The 20,408-nt window shown below is 35.9% G+C and overlaps 1 protein-coding gene across 1 annotated transcript; it reads left to right on the top strand.

Moving 5' to 3' along the window:
• The first annotated feature begins 6,269 nt into the window (after nt 1-6,269).
• On the top strand, nt 6,270-20,097 carry LOC102538475 (transmembrane protease serine 11B-like protein). The gene is made up of 10 exons (XM_072973049.1): nt 6,270-6,362; nt 8,419-8,534; nt 12,655-12,773; nt 12,872-12,939; nt 15,179-15,339; nt 16,057-16,095; nt 16,644-16,818; nt 17,558-17,817; nt 18,271-18,413; nt 19,235-20,097. The coding sequence occupies exons 1-10, from the start codon at nt 6,355-6,357 to the stop codon at nt 19,394-19,396; spliced, it is 1,251 nt and encodes a 416-aa protein (XP_072829150.1). The 5' UTR covers nt 6,270-6,354; the 3' UTR covers nt 19,397-20,097.
• The last annotated feature ends 311 nt before the right edge of the window (nt 20,098-20,408 follow it).

Here is a 20,408-nt window from a genome sequence, read left to right as displayed (position 1 = left end):
AACAGAAGGAATCAGGTGAGAGTTTCTGTTAGTGCTTACTATAAAAATTTGTTAAACTACTTCCTTCTTGAAAGGTAGTATTGGTAAATGAACTCAAGTTAAACTACTTGTGTTCAAATCCTAGCTTTGTCACTTACTAGGTGTGTGATCTTGGGCAAATTATTTGACATCACTGTGTCTGTTTCCTTGATGTAACATGGGGACAAGAATAATATCTACTTCATGGTGTTGTTACGGAGTTTTGAAGGAGTTAACAAATGTACAATGCACTTAAAGCACATAGCAAATGCAAGATTGGTGTTAGCCACTATTGTCACCTGTCTTTCCTTTTGTCACAGTGGATCAACTATTGAATCAACACCACTCTAAGGCCAAACTCCCCACTTATGAAAAGACCCTTTTCTCAAGGACTTTGTTCCTATTGCTGTCACCTATCCCTCCTATGTCATAATCTTACCCTTTCTACTGGATCATTTTCATAGACACAGTAATTACACAGTATTTCTCAGGTAAGAACAAAGTTTTTTTTTTCAATCCTACATCTTCCTGCCACATTTCTCTGCAAACATGGTTGAAAGTATTGTCTCCATTTATTTTCCTTCTGATTTCTCTTAAACTCACTCCAGTCAGGATGTTGTTTCAGAAACTCCTCCAAAACCACATTTGTCAAGGTCACCAATAAGCTCTGTGTTGCCAACACCAATGCTAAATTCTCAATCCTCTTCTTAAGTAAGAATATCAATAACATTAAAAGCATTTAGTACTGTTGATCATTCTCTATTAAAACTCTTTGCTTGGCTTCCACAAAAAAGCCACTTTTTTGGTCATCTTTCTATGTTAACAGCTATTTCTATTCAGTCTCTTTTGCTGGCTATTCTACATCTTCCTAAAATCTAAATGTTGGAGTTTCCCAGGACTCAATCCACAGATCTCTACTCTTTTCTACTTACACTCATGCCCTAATGGTTTTCTCCAGCCCAATACTCTCAATACCAACTATCTGCTGACAACTCCCAAGCATTTTAACTTTAGCTCTGACTTCTCCCTGCACCTTCAGTGGCAAACATCTAAAATTTCCAATTGAGGATCTACTATGCAATTTATATTAGTATGTCAAAACAGAATTTTCACCTTTCCTCAGTCTTTCACATAACCCCCAAATGGCCCTGGAATCATCCTGGGGAATATATATTTAAAATATCATCCTTTGTTATTTTAATTACCGTATTTTGTATAGGATTTACGACTGGACTAGGAAAGCTCTATCATACTTACCTTTGGAAATGCCTGGATATTTGGCTTTGAATCTTGGATGAAATAAGGTCAGTGGGATTTATGTGAAGTTTAAAGCCTGAAACTTTCCTGTCAACCCCTGAGCCAGTTTGATTACTGGTCCTAATTACCTCCCCTCAAAATTAAAAAACAACAAAAAAAGAAATCTTCACTAGATTATGCAATTTGAGCACAATTTCTATTCCAAGACATTACAAACTAGCATTCTGGCCATTGTGCCAGATGTTTTGTTAAATACCTTAAGTACTGTCTGCTAGTGACAGAGGTAAAGTAGGTTTGTTACTGGTTTTCACTTTTCATGATTTCAATACAAGAGGAGGTTTCAGAAGAAGCTATTTTTGTAATATTTAATAGTGGTGTGTCAAGCACGTTTCAGATTTGCAGTTTATAGTAGTTAATTAAAGGATTCCAGAAAAGACAATTATATGTTATTATAATATGTTGTTTTCCCTACAATTATTATGCTTAATTATGAAAATAAAATAATTGCATCATGCTTTCCTATGTTGTTTCCTCAATAAATTTAATTCTCTTCACTTGGAGTTTTGTCACAGTTTACACTCATGGTTGAATAAACCAAACTTTATTTTAATTAAATATGAGTATATATCACAAAAGAATTCCATTGGTTCTATCTTTGGTTTCATAGGTTTATGCTCTTTAAGTCAGATCTACCTCATTTAATAAAAAAAAAATTTTTCAACAAGGCAGAAATCCCTAGCCAGGGTAATGAGAAATTGTCCCCCTATTTTCCTTCCCAACCATTTGATGAAAGACAAGGAATTAAAGGGCATCAAACTGAGCCATGATCAGAGCAGGTACAAGGTCTTAGTAATCAGGGAGTCTAGGAGCACCTCTCTCTTCTGCTTAAAATCCTACTCCACCCCTCTTCGTCTCAATAACCTTACAGAATAAAACCTAAACTCTTTATTATGATTTGCAAATCCATAAAAAGCTTGACTCACTCTTCCAACTCATTTGTCAAGACAATGCTCAGGTGTTACCTCTTACCAGGAAGCCTTTCCTGACATCCCCAGACTAGTGTTCCAGATAGCCCCAGGCATTCACCTATTACTGCATTTTCTACAACATGTAAATATTATCTGTTTTGGCATCTGAATGTCCTACTAGACTGAACTTTTCACGGGCTCTTTTCTGTCGCTGTGTTCCTGGACCAGTGGCTGGTTCAATGGAGGTAATAATCCTGTCCAACTGAGTAAAACTGAAGTCACTATTAAGATCTGGCTGCTCCATGCATCGCTGTTTTTCTCTCCCATCGTTTCCTCGCATTTAACCTGTGCTCCAATCACACTATTATCTGAAACATGCTATCTGGAGCCTTTCAAATGGTGTACTCCTTGTCTAGAATGTCCTTCTCTGATATATATATTTTTTTCTGGTAAACTCCTACCATCTTTTAAAAATTAACCCACAACTTTATGAAACTTAATCCACTGTGTCCTCATGGATTTTGTGCTTACTGTCATCAAGCCATCATCTCATCCTGGAAAGTTCTACAAAGCCAATAGTTTATTTTTAGCCAGTATTAATTTGACCCTAACTCCCTGAGAACCTGTATTTTATTGCCAATTCCTCCTTTTTCCCTCTACTCAGATCTGTATCAAAGATAAATTTTTATTTCATTTCAACAAGTATATTTAAAATGTTTAATTATATTATCAATGGATTAATACATTATCCTTGTGAAAATAATAAACCTATTATAGATCAGGCTAAAATTTCTTTAGTCATCATTTTCAATTCTGGTCTCTTTTCTTCTCCTTGAGGGTAAGCATTGTTTTGGATTTTTTTTTTTTACAATTCCTTTTTATTTGGGGGGGGTAGGTTTTTTTTTTAATGGAGGTACTGGAAATTGAAGCAGGCACTCTACTATGTATCTCTTCATAAATAAATATACGGATTTAAGTGCATATATTAGCACTCATTAAAATGTAAAGTATTATTTACTCTTTTAATTATTAATGATGTCATATTGAATTATTATTCTGCATCTCTAATTCTTCTTACAGTTTTTATATATGCATCCACTACTGTATCAGTCAGAGTTCAGAGTAGAAAAGGCGTTTTTCAGAAGAAAGAAATTTGAAGTAGGAAATCAGCATACTTCAAAACTTGTCAGAGTGCTGGTTGTGCAGGCCCTGGGCTGAGCTTCAAGGATGATCCACAAAACACTAGAGAACCAACACCCAGGGGAAGAGACTGCACCTGGCAATGCTGAAGTCAATCCAGGGACCAGTAAGACACCAGCACCAGTGATATTACTACCACAGCCTCCTGACACCCATGAACTGCTCTGGTCTCTGTCTACTCTAAAACTGTTTCTTAGCCCCCGGAAGCTGGAGAATGGAAACTGGAATGTTGTTGTAGAACAGAATACCCTCCTGACCTATTACCAGCATAAATCCCAAAGCAGCCTCATTTCTGCCTTAAACGACATTCTTCCCTTCAAGTTTCATATGAGTGCATCCAGCTGGCAGAATCTATTTTGCATTCAGAATCCTAAAGGCATGGCCATCTTGGAGATGTCATTTTTAGCTTTCTAATCCCTACAGCATAGAAGGGGACCTGAGAATGAATGATTAGTGGGGCCAACTCATCTTATCTATTATTACCTCATTCCTTTCAACAGCTGAATAATATTCCACTATACCAGTATAACATACCTTAACTGTTCCTCTGCTAATTAACATTTTGTTTCCATTTTGTTTTTGTTATTGAAAACATTATAATAAACATCCTTATATATTTCTGTTTCAGTACATGTGCCAGGATGAATATCTACATATATATTTAGAAGTGAAATTGCTTATAGGAGATAGTTTTAAAATTAAATAGTTGATGCCAAGCTGCCCTCTAAAGTTGCTGACTCAATTATGATTCCTACTGCCAACATATGAGAGTCTATTTCCCCACACACTTACCAAATAATGAAATATTATCTTTAACTTTTAATTTTAGTAGTGTTATATTATTTTAATGTATGTTTTAATAATTTTTGATGGATGATATTAAGCGTCTTTTTATATATTAATTTCCATCTCTGTTTCTTCTGCGAATACTCTATTAAAATCCTACCTACATTTCATAATGCGTTTTTAATATATTTTACTGACTTTTGGGAGGTCTATGTGTATTTGGATGGTAATCATTTTATCGAAGCGTATAACTTATTTGCTGAATATCTACTGGATACTAAAACTCTGATGGTCATTATGAAAAACAATGAAAAAGAAGGTATAGTTTGTGCCTTCGGGTTCAACCAGCTTACACTTTCACTGATGTGACAGGACCATCCACAGAACAGTTTTAAGTAGAAATCAATATAATATAGCAGATTATTAAATCCAAAATGAGTACTGATGACAGTAAATACTAGAGGCCAGAAAAAAAAAAGATCAAAGAGGATAATGCTTTACAAAGAAGGCTTTATGAAGGAAGTGGCAATTAGGTTGGACCATGAAGAATGAATAAACATTGGATGGTAGAAATGGCAGTCCTGGGAGAATTAAACGACATGAATAAAAAGTTGGAGTTAGGAAAGCACTTGCCATCCAAGGAACAGAACTGTCAGAAATGACTCAAGTAAATTCAAGCTTTAGGTAGTCATTGTTAGGGTAACACAATGTCCTGGGCATTGTGCCAAGCACTTAGCATACATGGTCTCAGCTGAGACATACCTTACATATACAATCTTGTTAGACGCCATTTTTACCTGTGAGAAAGTTGAAGCTCAGAGAGGTTTGTGTCAAACAGCTAGTACTAGTGGGCCTGGCATTGGGGTAGAGGTCATGCCCTTTCTGTTACACCATGTTACACCATGCTATTATGGGGCAATAAAGAAAGAAGGAAATGGCATTCTAAAAAGCCTTGAATATCAACCAGAGAAGTTTGTATTTTATCCTGAAAGCAATTGAGAGTTTTGATGATTTTTTGAATGAAGAAATGTCATGAGTATGTGTTTTAGGAAGATGTATCTTGCCAATTAATGTCATCATCAGTTCTGTATTCAGAAGCCTCCTCCTCAGAGAGACCTCTCCTGACCCTCTTAAAGAGAGGCCCCCCACTTTCTACCCAATTATTCTGCTTTATTTTCTTCATAGCATGTATAAGTATCTCATATTAAATGAAATATTTACTATGTTTTGAGTGTTTGTCTGTCTTTTCCATTAGTGTGTCAGCTCCATAAAGGCAGGAATTTTATTATATCCATTGTTGTATTTCCACTACTAGGAACAATGGATAGTTGCAGGAAGTACATGGCAAATATTTATTAAATGAGTGAGTGGAGAAATTGGATGGTTAAAGATATGAAATATGATGCCAAGACTATAGATATTTGTATCCAAAATATCTAAATGATGTCCTGGTTTTTCGTTTTTGTAAGACTTTGGTGTGCCATCCAAAAACAAAATGCATACTCACTTAGTAAAACAACTCGACTGGATCAATTAGTTCCATTTCCTTTAAAGAATCACCAAAATAGAACCGATATTTCTTATACCATAACCTACCTCCAGTAAATCCATTTCTACAAAAGTATGCAGAGTCCCAGGGAGAATGTTTAGATTAAGCATGTTTCAAATGAGTAATGCTATGGCAGAATTATTGTATTAAAAAAAACAATGTATATTGAAGTCATTTGTCCGAGACTGCTCTGGTGGGTACAGCTGGTTTCACTGGGGAGGAGCTCTGTGAAAGGGGTGGATGGAATCTGAGTCAGAACACTGGTTCACCAATTCGTGGTGGTATTTCTTGGGTGGACCTGTCAGGCAACCAATCCAGCTTATGTCTAGTGTCTTTTTTTAAGTATTCATTCAAAGAGAATTTTCATGTCTTCCTTTAAGCCACAGATCCACAGCTGTCATCAACACTTGTTAAACAAGTTTCCTTTTAATTGCTTTCTGCTATTGCACCCAGCCCTTAAAATCCCAAGTATCACTGTGGTTAGTACATTTACCTGAGAACCACTGATCAGGACAAAAGAAGTACAGAAGTTTCCTTTATCATTATTAACATCAACAGCCATTATATCAGCACATTATGTATAGGTAAGTGGAGATTTGCTTGCCTCAATTTCTGACCTAAATAGAATTAGCACTGTTTCCCCACTATGATTCCCATTCAAAGGTTGTAGTAAAACAATTGAGTTTGGGGGGAACTTGCAGTTTTCTCACAGCATTTTGGATTTCAGCCCTATCACATACATGCATTTGTATCTGGGATCTATAGTTTCATTAAATGATTTGAGGAGTGCTTCAGAAAGGTAACATGCAGCTTTACATCCTATGAATGAAAAGTAATATGCATGTGTGGCTGTCTCAAAGTAGAGAGAAAGAAGCAGAGAGAGAATTTTCTTCTCTCATAAAGCAAATGTTATATTGTTATTGGTGGTGATGATTCTTATGACTCCCTTGTTTTTGTTTAACATTGTGTTCTTTCAAAAGTGCTTTCAAGAAAATTGTCTTGAATCTCATAGTACCATTGTTTCATAGTTGTTCTCTGTAGAACAATATATAAAACCATAAATTTTTATCTGTAAAATGTTCATGACCTAGAATAGTATAACTATGTACAGATGTGCTATTCATTTTTAAGTATCTAACTAGATAGTTACTATGTTACATAAATAAAGCTCATTAATACCAACCTTTTAAAAACATGATTTTGGCTCCTAAGGAGTTTTCTTCACAATGTATGCAATATATTAGCAAAATAAACTAAACCTAATTTAAAATATTTAATGTCCCAATAATTGAAATATAAATTCATACCTTAGGCAAATATTCCTCTAAAAATGTACATCTTGACTCAACAGTTGGACCCTCAAGACATATTCATATATTTTTTCATAATATCCACATCCATATAAAAATGTTAGAAAGAGTATGCTCACTGTGATAAAACATACTAAGAACATTTTTTCTTGAACCAAAGTAAACATTGTGTGACTTCTTTTTTAGTAAATATGTTATATTATTTGTAACCCTGATAACCTTATTAGTGACACATCTGGTCTATCAGTAAAGGAAAGAGTAATCGCATACATTTAAAAGTGGACAGAAAACAGATTGTTTTGTTTTGTTTTGCATGTAAGATGGTCATCACCTTATGATGGGTGGGTAATTTTTTTTATTTATAGGGCACCTCCTCCTTCTGCTTCATCATTTTGACACTTATGTGAAGCCCTAACCTGAAAGATTTTCAAGAATTAATCCATTGTTTCTAAGCACTCCTAGTCACCCAGGGAAGGTTCATGCCTAATTCAGTGGGTAGCTTCTCAGGGAGGCATTAATCTGATTGCCCAGGAGAGCCTGGCGGGATCTGGACACATGGTCGATTCTGCAGGTGCATTTGAAGAGATTTTGTTAATCTTGTGGTTGCATATGGGTGTCTGATGTACAGACACCAGGTAGGAAAGAAGCAATAAAAGTGGAAGTAAAGACTTCAAAACTATATTTTATCAATTTCCTTTTTTGTAGGGTAGTCCTATAAGATGGTATGGGAAAAATCTCAGAAAAAAAGCTGTGTTTTAAATCCTTGCCAAGGTAGTATTTAGAGTTCATGGCTAGCAGAGATCGACATTGCTCTGATCCAATATAGCACTTCATATTTGTGTGTGTTCTTTATATATAAGGATGTAATAAATAATATAGGATCATGACCATAATTTTTAAAATTATGATAAGCGTAGACATCGAGAACTTCTAAGACAATTCTATTCTCCTCCCCTCCTCTCCAGCCCCAACTGGCAAGGTCTTTACTTGATACTAAATCTGTCACTAACCACTGATCGTGGGAGGGACTTAGGTTCTAAGTATAGATAACCTGGGACCAACCATCATATTTCTGAATAATAATTCCATAGCACAGATCCAGAGAGGTTTAATCATAAGCTTTGAGATAAGCTCATTGGCTGGTCTGCCCTCCTTCCTTCCTTCCTTCCTTTCTTCCTTCCTTCTTTCTTTTTCTGTCTTCAAATGTCTTTTGCTACTACTGTGACTAAATTGTGAAGCCTCTAGGGGTGAGTAAGAGGAAAGAAAGAAAGATTTGGAATGACTGTGATTTTTCTAACATATCTTTCTTACTCACATCCTTTACTTGCAGACCAGTCACAGCTTCGCGTACATCTTTGCCGCTATGGATGATTGCCCTCATTGTGTTTGGAGTGTTGGCAATCCTGGGAACTACCATAGGTCTCCTGGTTCATTTTCTGGCAGTAGGTTTGTAAAGAATACATTTTTAAAAAAATATAGTTTGTTGTAATCTTCATTTCTATTTCTACAAGACAAAGAAACGACTGCAAACAATGAATAATCTCCTTTTGGAATGTCCACTAATGACCCAAGATCCCAGAAATTAGCATTGTTAACATTTGCCAAACATTGTATTATATTACAGACATGTTTCTGAATATACACAGGTGAAAAAAGAATGTATGTCATATAGAGATGTGAATGCACAGACAGACAGGGAGAAAAAGTAATCCACTGAGATGGAGTGTATGTGTTATTTTATAATTAAAATACCACACTCATTGTATGTGATGAAGAGAAACCAAAGAATATGGAATTTTAACTATTTGTTTCTTCAAAACAGACATTAATATTAGAAAGTCTTCTCAACATAGATTTTAAAAAAAGACTTTGAAAAACTTGAGGAAAGCTGCAATCATTTTTAGAAAATCATGTGTTTTAACTTTAAACATTATCTTATTTGTAGCCTCCTATGAAAGGTAAGAAAATAGGCACACTTATACTTCTCATTTTTCTCCCACAATTCCCAGTAGTTTGTTACCAATATTATTTTTACATTGTCAACAGTTATAACATTCCATTTTGATTTGTAATCATAATCATAATTACTAGCTGTTTAGTTTTGAATGAAAATATATGTACACATATATTCAAATGGGGAGTATGCTCACCATTAATCACTTTGTCATGCTTGGACTTTTTTTTTCCACCAAAGCTACATGTACTCATAATTTAAACAGTCAGATCATCAAAGCTTTGTATGAGAAATGCAGCTTCTCCTCCACTACCTTTGTTTCCCATTTCTCAGAGGCAACCACTTTCACTCTGTAAGTTGATTCTTAACATTGCCAGACCTTAAATTTTCAGTTATTGGTATTATGTATTCACTTTCTGCTATGGATTTCGTACTCATTCTCACCCTGACCACATAGCTGTTGATTTGGGATTTCCCTTTAGCAACATCCTGGGTATTACTTTCAACTGTCTGTTGGGTTTGGTCCCCTAATGCCTAGATTCCATATTTCATTTTTAATTATTTTATTCGCTCAGTTGTGGTGGACTGTATGCTCCAGAAGCTTTCAGGGAAGTTCACACTTTCAACAATTCACATGTCTGAAAATGTCTCAGCTACTCTTAACCTCAACTAATAGCACAGAATTCTAGGCTGAAAAAACTTTTCCCTCTGAATTTTGAAACTAAAGCTCTACTTGTCTTGCTTTCATAATGTCTGTCAAGAAGTCTAAAGACATTTTGATTCTAGAGCTTTTGAATGAAATCTCTTCTCCTACTCCCCCACCTTCTGAAACCTTATTGAATTTTTTTCTTTGTCCCAGTATTTTGCAATTTCATAGTTAAGGTGCTATAATGTAGATATTATTTTTAATCATTGTGCTAGCATTTAGTGGGTCCTTTTAATCTAGAAATTCATGTACTTTAGTGCCTGAAAATTTTCTTAGATTATTTCTTTGACAATTTTCTACCCTCTTCACTCTCTTTCTGGAGCTCCTGTAATATGGGCATTAGGCCTCCTAAATGTAGTCTCTAATTTTCTTATCTTTTTCTCTCTATTTTCCATCCCTTATTATTTTTAAAAATCACTTTCTTGGTCATTTTCTGAAGTTTATTTTCCAATCTTTCTACTGAATTCTTCATTTCTGCAGTGATATATTCAATAGCTAAGATATTCTTTTTATTATCTAGATATTCCTTTATATAACATGTTAATATTATTTCTTACAAAATCTTCTCTGAATATAGTAATTCATTTTAATTTTTAGTCTCTTTTTTTCCAAGATTTTCCCTGCTTATTTTGGAAGTATTTCATATTAGATACTTTTCTCAAACATATGTTGATCTTTTAGCTTAGTGTCTGCTAATGTTTAAGAATGAGGATTAAAGAGCTGCCTGGAAGTTCTCTATAAAAGAAATGCATGTTAACAAATGGCTTTAACCATAGGCTGTTCTATCTAGGTTGTTTTGTTAAGAGAAGCCAATTTACCAATATACTTGGGTATTTTCTGTTGAATTGGTCAGAATTCCTAGATGGAATGCATGAGTATATTCTGGACTACTAGCTTTCTGTAGTCAAGTTGAGGGAAAAATTCAGCACATTGATTTTTAGTATGGTGCACCTGTTTTCAACTGTGTCTCAACTTCCCTAATCTAAAAACTTGAGAAGTTGGGGAAAAAAAACATTGGGATCTAGATGTTTCAACCAATCTTCTTGGTTTTAATCACATTTCCACTCCTATGTCCAAAAGTGTCAGTGCCTTTTAGGGTTCTTTTAATTAAGCCTTTCACACTTGTTTTTTTACCTTTTTCTGGGCATAGAGGAAGGAGAATTTAGAAGTGCTTTTGCTCTACTGGTTTTAAATATAAGTGCTCCCATAAGTCATGCTTAAATCCTTTTATTGCACCCAGATACCTAGTATAAAAAAAAATCCCCAAACTCAAAACTATGAAAAATGTATGTGTGTAAATTGTAGGTTTTCTTTACAGGAATAAGTTGTAAGTAATCAAATGATGAAAAAGTTGCAAAACAATTCTTTCTGCCCCTTTATTATCTTTCTCAATTCATATTTGCATTTGGACTACTTATGGAGATGGGAATGTTCATCATAAGGTGTAAGAATGCCTTATAGAGTTTTCATCCATAAGGGGTCACTTTCATCTCATCAGGTACCAACAGAGTACCATAGATGTATTCACAGTGACCTCAGCATGGTGAGCAATCCCAGTGGTGTTATTAGGCTTGTTGCATAGAATTAAATTGAGAATAGGAGACTCAAGAATGCATTTCCTTATTCTAGGATATGGTTTCTTAGTCTTAAATGTCTTAGACATTAAATGTTCAGTTTATCCACTAGCTCAGGGAAAGTTCTTAATGCAGTTGTAATAAAAACTTTGTATCTTGCCAATTAATTAATTTATACTGAGGAATATTGATGGCTGCTTAATTATTTTAATAGGTAGAAATATTTAGAAATCTAAATAAAAACTGAAGTATGCATTGTGAATACTAAATTATGAAAAATAGAGTTGAACAGTTTTAAAGTCTATTTTTGCTATTTATGGTAAACCCTTATATACCACCATCGCAAAGCCTCATCTCTATGGTAGTGATCCATGAACCACAGACAAGCTAACTACAATTAACAATGTTCATTCCAAATTATTATTTATAAACAACACATTTTCAGCATTTTGTTTAAAAGTTTCTGACTTCTTTTTCCATCACCTTTCTGTAAAATATTTCACATTTATAATGATAAACCATATTTTATTTTAATTATGGTGCCTCCCTTCTCTGCACTCATATAGAACTTCTAGTTGAACAATTAACTTTGTCATTTAATTATATCCTTATTAGTATCTCACATAATGATTTTATCCATATGGAGCCCATCTCTTCCACAAGATGGTCTTCAAAGGCAATGCTCATATTACAAAATAATGTTAACAATTATTTACTGCTTATTACATGCTAGGTGCTATTACACAGTGTTTCTAGCATACTCCTAGATGCTTAATATCTACCACAAATTAGGAGTAAGATGTATCATATGTCAAAACAGCTTAGTATCTATGAAAATTTAGGAACAAAATGTAATGAATTAGAATTGGGCTTCAGAGTCAGTCAGAGCAAGTTTTTATCCCTGGCTCTTTTTAGTAGGTGAATTACTGAATATCTTTGAGACCACATTTCTCCTGAAAAATGGGTATACTTTACATGGTTTTTACAAAGTAACTTCATACAGGATATGTAAGAAATGGTAACTGTTTTTTATTTATAGTTTGACATTTGGTTATTCTAGACAAAAATATCACTTACAGTCTATTCTATGTGTCTCAATCAAGATGTTACTCTTCTTTTTGACCTTTGTCTGATACATATTTGCTCCATTATTGGTCTTATGCTTTCCACAATGCTTGGTTTACCTAATCAACTGCGCCAGAAAAATTCACAGGGTTTAGCAATATCTAATATTAGCACAATATTTACTAGCTGGTATTACTATGTAATCTATGTCTGGATTTGAAATCTACTTCATTTAAATAATTATTGGATCACTTCTTTATCACACAGAAAACACGACCTACTATTACAAAGGCAGCTTCACAGTGCTGGATATCCCATATAATAGCAATTATGAAAGGGAGACATCACCAGAAAATAACTATCTTAGCAAAATTCTTGAGACTAAGGTAAATTAGAACTTTCTTATATTTATCTCATTGTTAATTCTCAGAAACAGAAATGTATTACTGGAATTTGATGTTTGACTTTGTGTTCTCTTTAACAGATGGTTGATGCATTTCAAAGTTCTAGCATTTACAGACAATACATCAATTCTCAAGTCATCACACTAGTGTAAGTAACAATAACAGAAAAGATATCAACCTATCAAACATAATATTGTATTTCAAGTACCACTGTAAAAAGCGTCTATTGGTATGTTATAGTCATTAGTCAGTAAGTTAATAATAAACAGCATTATCCTAAGCTAAATGTCAGGATAATTATTCAGTAAAAAATTGAAGCAAAGTTTGAGCTATTTTGTTGAATTCATTAGCTCTACTGAGAATGGGTTATTCCTTAAATTATGACTCATTTCTATAGTTTTTAAAGTTTTCACGTCCAGCAAACACTAGATAGTCCCTTAGACCAATGTTTAATGGTCTAACATTTTTATTTAACTGTAGCATAAGCATATATCCTGTTTTTTCATGTCCTCTTACTTGCAAGTCAGCTAAACACCTTGGCAAACTGCCCTAGAGTTCTTTTAGGGTAGAAAAGAGCATATCTACATGAGGCTTTGATGCCAGGGAAATCATTCTAGTGACCATACAAGAACTGAAATAGCTATGCTGTGGTCTTTGCACGTGTGTTTGCAGTAGCACGGACTTGCTGAGGGAGCCCTAGAATAGCAGTTAGAGAACCCAAGCCCAGTCTTTGCCACTTAGTAGTCCTAGATTTTTGGGTGAATCAGCATAACGTTTTGAGCCTGCTTTCCTGTCTGTGAAATAGTGATAACAACACCTATGCCACCTCCCTCATAAAACTGTACTCAAGATCAAAGAGGACAATGTATATGCAACTATTTGCAAATAAACATATTTCTAATGAAGGCAATTATTGCTTTTACCTTCATCAATGCCACCAAACCATGTCTGCCCTTCTTCTCCTGCTCCTGGAACTCAGAGGGACTCCTGGAATTGCAGAATGGATTAAGATCTCAGCTAGAATTAACCTGCAGAGTGGTGATTTTAGTACTGGAAAGAAACACGAGGCTAAAATTAAAGGGCCCAGCTCTCTCTCAAAGATGACAACAACCACCCGAAGGCTTCTGCTTTGTTTTTCCGTGCATGTAACTTCAGGTATCCATAGGAAGTGTGCACCCACTGGAAGTGATGGAGAGGCTGCAGGACAGAGGTTTTCATTTCGGCACACCTTGTTATGCAAATCAAACTTGTATGAGCTGAGTGCTACCTAGAAATATTTATTTATATGCTAAAAGGTAATCATCCATTAGAAAGATCCAAAGTGTAATAATGCCACTTCAGACACTAGCCTCAGAGCTGCTTGACAATTCCTACATGTCCACTAGCCAGCCTCTTGGGCTACATACTCATATTCCAAAACCAACCAAATCTGCCCTGAACACTACAAGTCAGGTTAATCTTCCTTAAGTTTGGTTTTATTCAACAATTCCTTTTTACTGCTACTCATTGGGTAGCATTAAAATCCACATCCATCTGAACCCAATCTCCTAGACACTGTTACACTGGCTGACAAGACTTGGAGGGACAGAGGGCGTAGTGTAAAGAGTCTGGATTAGGGAGTCAATTGTACTGAATCTGAATCCTAATTTAATAGCTGCGTAACCTTGAGCACATTAGGTAGCCTCTCAGAGCCTCAATTTCTTCTTTCCTATAAAATGAAGGCAATGACGCCTGTGCTGCTGGGCTGCTGTTGAAACTAAGCGTGATAATAAATGTGGTAACATAGTACCTGGAACACAGCAGATACCCAATAAATGTTAATTAATATTATTGCTATCAGTTATTCTAGAGCACTAGTGTGTATGTCACCTCTTCCATGAAAATTTCTCTGATCCTTTAAGTAAAATACAATTTGTCTATCCTCTATTTGCAGATAAGATCAGTATCTTATTGCTTCTGCCTCATTTATTATAGTCATTTGTATACATGCTTTATCTCTCCTATAGATCTGGAAATTTCTTGAGAGTAGAAGCCATGCTACAGTCACTTCTGCATCACTCAGTAGCATCTAGCCCAGTCACTTGTCTGGGCTGACGGTGCCCAGATGAATGATTGATGAATACATGAATAAATGACCCCACTTCTTATGTGATACTTCTACCCTGTGCCTCAGGCTTTTCCTGGTTTTTTAGATGTGTAAAACTACTTGTTCCCTAAACTGAATAGCTGTATACAAACTGTCACCAAGTAAACATAGGCAGATGGATGGTCCTGGGATTAACCTAAAGTGAAGGTACTGCACAAACTCACAAAGGAGCAGAAAAAGATAAAGATATAAAAGTTCAGGGAATAAAGAGGAAAATGCTATTTTTTACCCATGTTTTCAGTCCTGATCACAACAGCGTGACAGCAAATATATGGCTGATATTCAAGGCTCCCAGATCAATGAAGGAAAACACAAGAAGAAGAATTGAAAGCATCTTACGTCAAATGCTGAGGAACCACTCAGGATCCTTGACTACAGATCCTGATTCTCTTAGACTCGAGGGTAAGCTCATGTATTAGTTGGAAGTAGTACTACTTTCATCTTTTTATTCCTAACATATAGCACAAGCACCAGGCACAAAACTTATCCTTAATTTTTTTTAATGAATAAGTCATTGTTTTACATCAGAGCAATAATTTGCATCCTTACCATTTAAACACATTGAAATCATTATACTGCCATACCTTAAGATTCTGGGGGAAAGTTCTGGGAGAAAAAAATCTGCTGCTCGTTCTAAAGAAAATAATAAGTCTTTGAAAAATCTTTATGAGTAATGATGTATTCTTGTATTCTTTCATAATCTCCCATAACTTTCAAAAACAGGATATGATCTGCCATTATTAGACAGGTCACTTTTTAAAAGTTATTTTTGTGTATTACCAGGAATCAGGTTCACCTGGGGTCTTCCTGGTCTTCAAAGGAAAGATTCTAGGAACTTTCCCCTTTAGAAGACATACAATACAATTCAAATTAAATAAAAAGAACTCTCTAACATGGAACCATGAAGATGGTATTTCCACATCACACATTCATATGTAGTAAAAGAGCAATTCGAATAAACCAATATTCTCTCCTTTCTATCAACATCTTATCCTGAGATTCAAAATTATTTCTAGACCCTCCTGCTTTGGTGGACCTACCATCTTATTTCATTAGCCCCAGGGTCAGTGGACTAATGCCAGGCATTAAATTTACTATGGGCTTTTTCTTCTATTTCAGAAATCAGTAAGGTCAATGCTGAAAAGATTATCAACAATCGTAAGTTCAGATATTTTTTAATTAAAATGTGTGAGATGATTTAAAACACAGCAGTCAAGGTTTCTCACTCTTAGCCAAGCACAGTTCAAATTGCTTTACATGTAACTCATTTAATCCTCACAACAATCCTAGAAATAGGTATTATTATGATCCCATTTTAGAGATGGGAAACCTGAAGGACAAAGAAGTAAAATAATTTCCCCAAATTCATGTAGCTTGTAAATTTATGCAGTTTGTAAATTCATGTAGCTTGTAAATGATAGGCCAAACCAGGGAGTCTAGTCTGGTTGCAGAGCCCACAGACTTAACTGGGACATTATCTGCCTTGCATAGCTTTCACATTCTTCAAGTGCTGGAGTGTCCTGGAGATACTAGGCTGGGTATGAAGGTGATCCAGGGGCTGCTGGGGACTCTTGTGCAGATTACATTCTGTTCCTTTCAGTAACAGTGTCAGACTGAACCACACAAGAATAACTCAGCTTACTCTTGGCTTTGTAATCAAACAGTGTCTTCCTATTCTTAATGGAGCAAAACTGACTTTCTGACAGGCTGTGGGAGACGAGCAAGGATGTCAGCTACATATGATAGAATCAAGGGAGGTTCCACTGCTCAGGCGGGAGAGTGGCCCTGGCAAGCAAGTCTCCAACAGAATGGCCGACACTACTGTGGGGCATCTTTGATCGGTGAAAGATACCTGGTGACTGCAGCTCACTGCTTTCGAAAGTAAGTTCATCTTGTTGCCCACGGCTAGGGAGACAACAGCTCCAGTTTACACCTTATCCCCAGCTAATCATCAGTGCCATCCCCTTTCGTTCTCAAGTGTCCTGGTTTGAAAGACAAATTACATGACAAGCCAATCTAAGGTTTTCCTAGTTTATCAGTAATAATGGGAAAAGTCATTCATTCCTGATGCTGTATTTCTCACATGATTCTTCTCTCATCACCTTATACTTCAGACATCCCAAACTACTTATAGTCACTGAAACATATCATCCTATTTCATATTCTTTTTCTGCTCTGCATTTGCCTGTCTCCCTCTCATTGTCTTTTAGGCAAATATGGCTCAGCTCCAAAGTCTCATCAAAAAGCTACTTCTCCTAAGAAATCTTCCATTCCCTAGGGTATGCAGATTTAAGTCCTTCTGTTTTGTGGTACCACTAATTATATACATAACCATTTAAGCAATTATAGCTGCCTGTGTTTATGTCCATCCTTCATTACATTTGAATTTCTTGAAGGCATGGACTATTTTTATTTCTACATTCTCATTGCCTTATGCAAGCATATGGTGTACAGGCTCAAACAAGAGTTTTTAAATGAGTTAAAAAATCAGATTGTATCCCTGCTAATGGGTTATAAAGCAAGGAAATATCACTAATGTCATGAAAAGACTATAATAGATGCAAGCTCTATTTCTATTCCTCTGAAATAAATATAAAACACATTATTTTTGTTTCCTTAGGACAGAAGATCCAAAAAACTATACTGTCAGCTTTGGCACCAAAGTAAGTCCTCCCTACATGCAACATCATATTCAACGAATTATTATTCATGAAGACTACATCAAGGGTGAACATCATGATGATATTGCAGTTATATTGCTCACTGAAAAAGTTTTATTTAAGAACGATGTACATCGAGTTTGTCTTCCTGAAGCCACACAGATTTTTCCACCAGGTGAAGGAGTAGTTGTTACAGGATGGGGAGCACTTTCATATGATGGTAAGTCAAGTGAACACTTACCACATAAGGCAGAAAAGCAACAAGAAAAATTAGTGATCTAGGCACAGAATGAAAAGCATCATTTACCCCTAGATGACCAGTACTCTCAGGAAACCATTCAGGGAATGGTGCATATAAACTTATGACTTTGCAAATCGCCTTGGTTTGAAACATTACAAGGGAACCAATTTCGCTGTAGAAACTCCTTAACTTGAAGAACTTAATTGAGAAGTTTCTAGTGCAAAGATGTTAAGAAGAGAGAGGACACAGAAAAGCAGCATTAGAAAGATGTTTCAAACTGTTAAGTATTTCTTTTTCATTGGTTTGAGTGAGGGTGGGCTTTTTCATCCTAATAATAGGCAAATACAGGTCTTACACACAGAGGGCAAAACAAGTTTTCCATCCTGCTTTGTTACAGAGGAGCTCTTTTGCTGATAATGTTTACTCCTTTAGGTGAATACCCAGTGTTACTTCAGAAGGCACCTGTGAAGATTATTGATACAAACACTTGTAATGCTAAGGAAGCATATAATGGTATGGTACAAGACACAATGCTGTGTGCTGGGTACATGGAAGGAAATATTGATGCGTGCCAGGTAAGGCTGGACATTATTCACATTGACCATATAGTATATAAGTAACTGTTATTATGTTTTATGTAAATCATCAACATAGAAATGATTCTATGCTTCAACTAATTTGCACTTTTACAATCCTGTCAAACTCCCTCTTGGCTCTGGCACTAAAGTAATTCTCCCCTAAGTACAACTTGTGTTTATAACTGTTTAATAAACACATGTTGGACTTACTCTGAGTCAAGCACTGACTGAAGTCTTTTACAAATATTAATCCATTTAATTGTCATCACAACCTTGTGATATAGGTGCCATCATTACCATCACTTTATAGATGAGGAAACTGAAGCAAAGGAAGGTAAATAATTTGCACAAGGTTACACAGCTAGTACGTGGGAGAACTGGCATATAAGCCAAGGTAGGCTAGCATCACAGTCCGTACTCTTAACCACATTTCAGGCTCAGAAATTTTTAAAATACATCTAGCCTATTTCTTTTCTTCCTAGCCACTTATGGCCACAGTTTTGTCACTTTTCTCAGATATAAAGAATTGTACTCCAAGAATATCCCTAATATAGGTCTCCCAAAGCTTTCCCATAGAACTAGACCTTGAAACTTATGAGCTCTTGCCTTTAAGGTTCAAGTTAATCCCAAAGAGCCCCAGGAAATACATTCTGGTCAGCCACAGTTGAGGTTAAGGGAGGTGCAGGGATTTACATCACATACCTTCCTATGGTCTCTATGACGCATGAATCACGAACTTCATCTGGGCTTATCAGTGAGTGTAAGTAAGGTATCTGAAAGTAAACTGTCATAATGATAAATAAATTTTTCTAATTTAGGGTGACTCTGGAGGACCACTGGTTCATCCCAATTCTCGAAACATTTGGTACCTTGTTGGAATAGTAAGTTGGGGAGTAGAATGTGGTACAATCAACAAGCCAGGTGTCTACACGCGAGTGACTGCCTACCGCAACTGGATTGCCTCCAAGACTGGTATCTAAGGGAAACACATCTTGTAGCCACTCTTTAATCTCATTTTTGCCTACTACTTCTAAGCCTTATTTAATATTCATTTTAAATTGGTATGTACAATGGCTGTTTTGAAAGAATTGTGGTCCTAAGGGAATATTTATGAACTTTAACTTTAAGCAGACTCTACAAGATAAGAAATCTCATGTTTAGTTGACAAAAGCCTAAGTAAAGAAAGTGCTCCTATCAGTCATGTACTATTACTATCTGTTTTCTATCTCATGAACCCATATCATGGTTATCTCACCACAGCATAAAGCTCATGGTTTTAGTCATTCAGACTTTCTGTAATTACGAAAGTAAATCCTTGTCTGTTGCAAGTTAACAGGCAGCACTTGAGAGGCCAGAACCAATTACCTTCCGAGGGTTGGTTTGGAACATGCTGCATCTGCCTTCATTTCATAGCTTTTGTGGAAGGGGTGTAGTTGTGAACTGAATCTGGTCTGAATTTAGGCACTGACTTAGCCTCCTATTTGTAGCGGGGTCTTGATCAACTCTTGTAATCACTGAAAGAATTTCACCATCAGCAAAACAACATGTTTTCTTGCAGAGATCAGGTACGCTAATTCTTCAGTATTGATACACTGTACAGAATCTGTGGAGATTCTTTATTTGTAAGATACAAAAAGATGTAGCTATGAACCATGAAAATATACCTTAATTAAAACGAATTTAAAAGCAACCTATCTTTGTTCAATATGAAAATTTTCTTTTCATTTCTTTGTTTTGTTTTTGTTTGTTAATTTTCTTGAGTCGTTTGCAGATGGCTTTTTCTCTGTTATTTTTTCCACTTGGTCCATGGCTTGGGAGAGGGGTCCACGGTGATTAAAAAGCTACCTCGAAGCTAGAGGGAGGCGCTCAGGCAGGCCAGGGGGAAGCAGCGGGTGGGTCCTCAAAGGCCACTGGGCGCGGGAGGCTACTAGTGACACTTAAGGACGATAGGTTGGGGCCCAACAGCCTGTGGGGTTTGGTCAGGTGGTCGCC

This window comes from Vicugna pacos, chromosome 2 (genome assembly GCF_048564905.1).
Source record: "Vicugna pacos chromosome 2, VicPac4, whole genome shotgun sequence".
Lineage (NCBI taxonomy): Eukaryota > Metazoa > Chordata > Mammalia > Artiodactyla > Camelidae > Vicugna > Vicugna pacos.
This window is presented reverse-complemented; position numbering and strand designations above follow the sequence as displayed.

Coding starts and splice junctions, on each gene's coding strand:
- LOC102538475 (XM_072973049.1), top strand. Junction 8,535..12,654: donor GGTTCATTTTCTGGCAGTAG/GTTTGTAAAGAA, acceptor TTTATCACACAG/AAAACACGACCTACTATTAC. Junction 16,819..17,557: donor GCAGCTCACTGCTTTCGAAA/GTAAGTTCATCT, acceptor TTGTTTCCTTAG/GACAGAAGATCCAAAAAACT.